This window comes from Sycon ciliatum, chromosome 11, assembly GCF_964019385.1.
Source record: "Sycon ciliatum chromosome 11, ocSycCili1.1, whole genome shotgun sequence".
Taxonomy (NCBI): domain Eukaryota; kingdom Metazoa; phylum Porifera; class Calcarea; order Leucosolenida; family Sycettidae; genus Sycon; species Sycon ciliatum.
Window position 1 is genome coordinate 21,908,475 of NC_088653.1, and position 7,500 is coordinate 21,915,974.

General features: G+C 54.8%; 1 protein-coding gene across 1 annotated transcript in view; it reads right to left on the bottom strand.

Moving 5' to 3' along the window:
• Positions 1–265: 265 nt before the first annotated feature.
• LOC135827573 (uncharacterized) overlaps positions 266–7,500 on the bottom strand; it is a 19,649-nt gene continuing 12,414 nt past the window's right edge. Inside the window, exons 3-4 of the mRNA XM_065340042.1 lie at positions 6,959–7,273; positions 266–3,457 (exon numbers count right to left, since the gene is read on the bottom strand). Coding sequence (XP_065196114.1) covers positions 699–3,457; positions 6,959–7,273 — 3,074 coding nt within the window. The 3' untranslated portion in view covers positions 266–698. The remainder of the gene's footprint in view (positions 3,458–6,958; positions 7,274–7,500) is intronic.

Sequence of the window (7,500 nt, forward strand, 5' to 3'; positions counted from 1 at the left end):
CCCCCCCCTCAGCTCACAATCTGTAAGAGCACGTCTGTGAAGTCAAACACAATCATTAGCCAGTTTACTCGGAAACTCCCCCCCCCCCCCCACACAAACATACATGCATAATAATTATGCACCAGAGTGTGTGCTGTGCCGGTATAACAGGAGCCAGGTAAAAACCTTTCTCCGTCATACCACACACAATGTTAACCCATGCACAATGCCAGTGATTGACATTCATGTGAATCACTCCACGTGTTCTTCACAAACAAACATACAGTCTGCATACCGGTGCACTGCAAACAGCCAACTGTCAGTGTAATTCAGGAAACACAGAAGAGACAAGGAAATGGAGTGAAAACATCGTGTCAGCACAAGACACTCAAAATAATATTTTTGTACTGCAGGGAGTGTTATCAGCATGGTAGCGCTCAAGAATTGAGAAAAGATTGAAAAGTTGTTGAAAATTATCTGCTATATAGACAGGCACGACTGGCAAGGAAAGTTCATACGGTCAACTCAGTGTTTGGCCTGGGCAAGAGGAAAATGGGCTTTGCACTGCCCCGTTATAGGCAAGTAGTTAACTGTAGCGGCTGAAAAATCAAGTTTTGTACAAGAATAGAACACAGTGCTCACTGCCAGAGAGAATCTGTGCCGGGGCTGGTGCTGGCTATAACCATGGCAACTGTACATTGTCATAGTTACAATCAGAGCTATCCAATCTTCTGGAGAGCACATTCAGGATCATCTACCAGCGGCTGTAGCTCGGACACCAACCTGCTGTTATACCCATACTCTGAAGAGAAGCGGAGCACACTAAGCTTGCTACACTGGCGAACAGCCTGTACGAACCGGGCTAGTACACGTCGTTCCTCCGATCTAGGACCATACGTGAAGGAATACCCTTGGACATACAGATAATCCAGGTGCCTGTTAGAATGGAGAATTTCCAGAATGGACGTGAGCGGCACATCAGCACCGTCCTCACTGCATAACCAGGAAAGTAAAACAATCCGCAACTTCCTACATGAACTCAGCGCTCGGCAGACCAAAGCAAAGCCGTCAATGCCGATTTCATTGCCACCTAAATCCACTTCCTCCAGGCTGGACGATGCGGACAGAATGGCTGATGAAAATACATTACCATCGGTACAGTGATTCCATTGCAAAGAGAGCACACTCACATGTGTGTAGTGTGCCAAGCCATTAAGAATGCAGCGCATAGCAGTGCTGGTTAAGCTACACCAATCAAGGTCCACTTCCTGCACGTCCACACAAAAATGGGTTGTGAGGAAATGAGCAATGGCAGTGCAATCTAACAGGCTGAGGCTCACACGCCAAAATTTCAGAGAAAAGACCTGAGAGAAGAATGAACAATGGCCATTACAAGATGACGTACCTTGATACTGGCAGTGCTCTAGATAAGCTACTAACAAATCAGCTAGGCAACGGCGTTCTTCCTCGTCACGTGGTGCAGGAGGCCGTATGGGTGCAGCAGTAGCAGCCGGGGCAGCTCCAGGTGACGATGGTGTCGATATCTCCGATGTTGCGCTTGTCATCGCATGCTGCTCACAATGCGATGCGGTCCCGGGATCCACTTTACGTACAGCCGACAGGAACACCTCTGCACTCGCCTCCGCTGCCTCGTTCTTCCATACGCTTACAAGAGTATCCAGGTACAAGTCGTCCGTCACCTCCCTGTCTCGTGGCAGAGCATTGTCGACACGCTGACGACCACGTCCTTGCCCGGCGGTGCCAACCAGCAGCTGATCGGCGAGCTCTTTCATCTTTTCAACTGACAGCGTCGATTTCAGCACCGCATGGATACGGTCCACGTCGTTGCTTTGCTTGGTTGGCTGAGAACGGCTCACAATGTCGTCGACCAGGCGTGTATCAGTCTGGCTGCATGCACGTTGTGTACGGCCGCCGTCGCAGATTATCCGCCACAGATGCTCCATGATGGCGACTGCGGGCTTCGGCGGTGTGAGCGCGATCAGGAAACGCCAGAACATGGTCATGTGACCGCTGTAATGGCCGACTCTCCTCACCAGCCACGCAGCGTCGTTCTCGTCGTTCAGCATCTTGCTAGACACGTACCAGGCCGCCAAGAACTCCTGAATGGACAAGTGAGCAAATCGATATTGCCGGTCTTCTGTTGAGCTGGTGCTCTTGTAAGCCATAAGCAATCCTAATTCACTTGCAGGCGCGCTGAGTTGTGCCGAAATGACATCCTCCTCGTTGAACACCATCTTTTGCTGAGCTAGCATAGATAGTGCAAGACCAGATAGCTCCTTCAGCACTTCTACCTCGTCCGTCTTGATGGCGGAAAGCGTCTTGTAGCGTTTGCCCGCACGTCGTTCCATGACACGGCGGACAAGCGACTCGTACAGTCCTGTACTGGATTCCGGCAATTTACTACCGTCTCTGTCGTCCATGAACAATTCACAGGCCAGCGCAGCAAACAGAGGTGTACCCATTAGCGACATTGTGCCCTCTTGTGAGCGGAGCTGCTCCAGCATAGCCTCGCCTTTCACACCGCCCACCACTTTCTTCACGTACGTTTCAACGTTGTCTGGTGAGAATCCAACCACCTCCACTTGCTGTTGATACTCTCCACACTGCGACAAGGTATGAGCATCAGTACATGGTCGAGACGTCACCACCACATGCATATCACCACTACGCCTTCTCAACAGTAGATCACGCATGTATTCACTGCAGTTGTCCAACTTGCACTCATCCAGCCCGTCTAGCACAATGCAAAGACGGGACTGGTTGCTGCGAAAGAACCGGGACATCTCCAGCAGCTCATCTGTCTCCACATCCAGACTGGAGAATCGACGTGCCAGCAAGTCGCACAAGCTCGTAGCAGCTTGCACCTCGGCACGTCGTAATTCCACTGCCAATACCAGATCAAACTTTCCACTCCACAGCTCACCTTTAGACCAGAGGTATTCCAGCATGATCAGAAAGATCGTGGATTTGCCACAGCCAGCGCTTCCAAACGCTAGTACATTCTTCATGTTCTCTTCCACGGGTTCTTTGGCACGCGCCAGTAAACCAGAATCAGCTACCTCATGGTCACAGCCCGGGCGCGGCGCAGCCCCCTGATTGCAAGACCGCTCGCTGGTAGCGGAGAACAGAGCTTCCAGTTCAATGCCACGCTCGGCCGTAGCGACCCTTTGCGGCTGAGCCTCGGAGAACAATTTCAACTGGCGTGCTCGTTCAGAAGCAGACGAAAAGGACGATGACTCGTTACTGAAAAGTTTGGAAAGTTCGTCCTTTGTCAGCAACGTCAAGTTGACAAAAATATCTTTCAATGGGATTTTGGCATCGCTGGCAAGTCCACCGCTAATCTGAATACCAGCCTTCTCAACTGCCTTAGCCAGCAAATCACGGGCAGTTCGGACTGAAGCTGGCAGCTTCTGCTCGTCGGACGCCATGGGTCGCGGGCAGGTTTGCGTCCAAGTAGCTGCAAGGAGCACCAGGCAACAACATCGTGCAAGGAGACGCTACAATTATTATATTTAAAATATTTGTACTTTGCCTGCATGACAGATGATTGCAAGAATTCTGGGTGCACCGGTGGTCGGTGTGCGAGGAGGTGACGGTACGTGTTTAGCTCAGAACTATCCTCGGACTTTGTAGTTTTTTGCGTTGTTTTTCCACCGCTACAAATCATGTATTTAGTGAAGTCCTGTGCAGGCTGTGGTAATGGCAATGGTGTAAATGTACTGATGTAGGTACATGTACATGTACGTGGCGGTGGTCCACAAGAAGAAACCCTTTTTACACTGCACTGTCTGTAAAATGAGTGAAACATATTATTGAAATATTTATTTCAGGACTGTCTGGTACATGGTGTGCACTGCACGCATGCACTGCTCTAAGTATTACCTAGTAGTAGTAGTAGTAGTAGTAGTAGTAGTAGTAGTAGTAGTAGTAGTAGTAGTAGTAGTAGTAGTAGTAGTACTAGTAGTAGTAGTAGTAGTAGTGGTAGTGGTAGTGGAAGTGGTAGTGGTAGTGGTAGCGGTAGCGGCAGCGGCAGCGGCAGCAGCAGCAGCAGCAGCAGCAGCAGCAGCAGCAGCAGCAGCAGCAGCAGCAGCAGCAGCAGCAGTAGTAGTAGTACCTACTAGGCCCCGTGTAATATGGCGGCATTTTTTAGGCATTTTCGGAACAATCCGCGAACCCAGCACTTTTGGCTCGTAATGCAGCATGTTTCCTGGATTGGGGCAAAGGGAAGGAGGGCATGTAGCCTGGATTGGGGCAAAGGGAAGGAGGGCATGTGCCCTGGATTGGGGCAAATGGAAGGAGGGAATGTGGCCTGGATTGGGGCAAAAGGAAGGAGGGCATGTAGCCTGGATTGGGGCAAAGGGAAGGAGGGCATGTAGCCTGGATTGGGCCAAAGGGAAGGAGGGCATATAGCCTGGATTGGGGATAAGGGAAGGAGGGCATGTAGCCTGGATTAGGGCAAAGGGAAGGAGGGCATGTAGCCTGGATTGGGGCAAAGGGAAGGAGGACATGTAGCCTGGATTGGGGTGAAGGGAAGGAGGGCATGTAGCCTGGATTGGGGCAAAGGGAAGGAGGGCATGTAGCCTGGATTGGGGCAAAGGGAAGGAGGACATGTAGCCTGGATTGGGGTGAAGGGAAGGAGGGCATGTAGCTTGGATTGGGGCAAAGGGAAGGAGGGCATGTAGCCTGGATTGGGCCAAAGGGAAGGAGGGCATATAGCCTGGATTGGGGATAAGGGAAGGAGGGCATGTAGCCTGGATTGGGGCAAAGGGAAGGAGGGCATGTAGCCTGGATTGGGGCAAAGGGAAGGAGGGCATGTAGCCTGGATTGGGGCAAAGGAAAGGAGGGAATGTAGCCTGGATTGGGGCAAAGGAAAGGAGGGCATGTAGCCTGGATTGGGGCAAAGGAAAGGAGGGCATGTTGCCTGGATTGGGGCAAAGAGAAGGAGGGCATGTAGCCTACCACCATTGAGCTACTGTAAAACTGGACACTTTCGGTGGAGATCTATTTTCGGTAACTTCGGTAAAGGTAAGTTTTACCTAAAAATTAAACGCGATCTAAAATTCCACACAGCCATGTGCCCCCCAAAATTCCACACAGCCATTGCCCCCCCCCCCCCATACCACACAGCCATGCGCCCCCCCCCCCCCATACCACACAGCCATGCCCCCCCCATACCACACAGCCATGCCCCCCCCCCCCCATGCCACACAGCCATGCCCCCCCCCCCCATACCACACAGCCATGCCCCCCCCCCCCATACCGCACAGCCATGCCCCCCCCCCCCCCATACCACACAGCCATGCCCCCCCCCCCATACCACACAGCCATGCCCCCCCCCCCATACCACACAGCCATGCCCCCTCCCATACCACACAGCCATGCCCCCCCCCCATACCACACAGCCATGCCCCCCCCCCCCATACCAAACAGCCATGCCCCCCCCCCCCATACCACACAGCCATGCCCCCCCCATACCACACAGCCATGCCCCCCCCCATACCACACAGCCATGCCCCCCCATACCACACAGCCATGCCCCCCCCCCATACCACACAGCCATGCCCCCCCCCTCCATACCACACAGCCATGCCCCCCATACCACACAGCCATGCCCCCCCCCCATACCACACAGCCATGCCCCCCCCCCCATACCACACAGCCATGCCCCCCCCCCCCATACCACACAGCCATGCCCCCCCCCCCATACCACACAGCCATGCCCCCCCCCCCCCCCATTCCACACAGCCATGCCCCCCCATACCACACAGCCATGCCCCCCCATACCACACCGCCATGCCTCCCCCCCCCCCATACCACACAGCCATGCCCCCCCCCCATACCGCACAGCCATGCCCCGCCCCATACCGCACAGCCATGCCCCCCCCCCCCCATACCACACAGCCATGCCCCCCCCCCCATACCACACAGCCATGCCCCCCCCCCATACCACACAGCCATGCCCCCCCCATACCACACAGCCATGCCCCCCCCCCATACCACTCAGCCATGCCCCCCCCCCCCCATACCACACAGCCATGCCCCCCCCCATACCACACAGCCATGCCCCCCATACCACACAGCCATGCCCCCCCCCCATACCACACAGCCATGCCCCCCCCCATACCACACAGCCATGCCCCCCCCCCATACCACACAGCCATGCCCCCCCCCATACCACACAGCCATGCCCCCCCCCCTATACCACACAGCAATGCCCCCCCCCATACCACACAGCAATGCCCCCCCCCTATATCACACAGCCATGCCCCCCCTATACCACACAGCCATGCCCCCCCCCCATACCACACAGCTATGCCCCCACCCCCCATACCACACAGCCATGCCCCCCCCCCATACCACACAGCCATGCCCTCCCCCCCATACCACACAGCCATGCCCCCCCCCCATACCACACAACCATGCCCCCCATATTCCACACAGCCATGCCCCCCCCCCTACCACACAGCCATGCCCCCCCCCATACCACACAGCCATGCCTCCCCCCCCCCTCATACCACACAGCCATGCCCCCCCCCATACCACACAGCCATGCCCCCCCCCCCCATACCACACAGCCATGCCCCCCCCATACCACACAGCCATGCCCCCCCCCCCCCCATACCACACAGCCATGCCCCCCTCCATACCACACAGCCATGCCCCCCCCCCCCCACACCACACAGCCATGCCCCCCCCCATACCACACAGCCATGCCCCCCCCCCATACCACACAGCCATGCCCCCCCCATACCACACAATGTGCAGTATGCATTTTCGGATCTGGAAAAATAGTTTACCGATATTTTCGCGCTACCGAATCGCTGATTTTGGGAAATACCGAAATATGACACCACCGAAAGTTCCCAGGGTTGCAGTATCTTGTTGGGGATTTGGGCAAAGGCAAGGGCGTGTAGCCTGTCACCTGACAAAGACAAGGGCGTGTAGCCTGTCACCTTACCTGCATCCAGCTGAGGCCCCGGCCGACGAAGAAGTTGAACCATTTTCTCATGCCTGCCATCATAGCCCAGCGTCTTGACGACATTACACAGCTTCTGGTAAGCATCCCGGCCTCCAGCGACGATTGATTTGACAAGCGCTTCGTTGTGATCCGCACTACCACTGTTGGCCTGAGTCCGTTTCAGTGTGTCAATCGTAATGCGATCCGTGATGAGGTGAGCCTCTCTGGCCGCATTGCGCAGTCTCTCCGCAGGCACTTCATTCAGCCATGGCTGAATGTCGCAGTTGAACGTTTCCGAGTGGAACGGGTTACCAGCTGGCAATGCAAGCAAACGCAAAGCACATAAAAAGAAGCTTGAAGCACACAGCACTGTGATAACTCAACAGTGGTGTGAAAAGAAATCCAACACCACAGTTCTGTTGGACGCCAAAGAACGGAGCGTGAAGAACGACCAGGCTAGAATTTCACCAAGCACAGCATACCAATGTATACACGGTGACTCAACTGTGCATAAACTGTAATACATGTAAAATACGAACAGT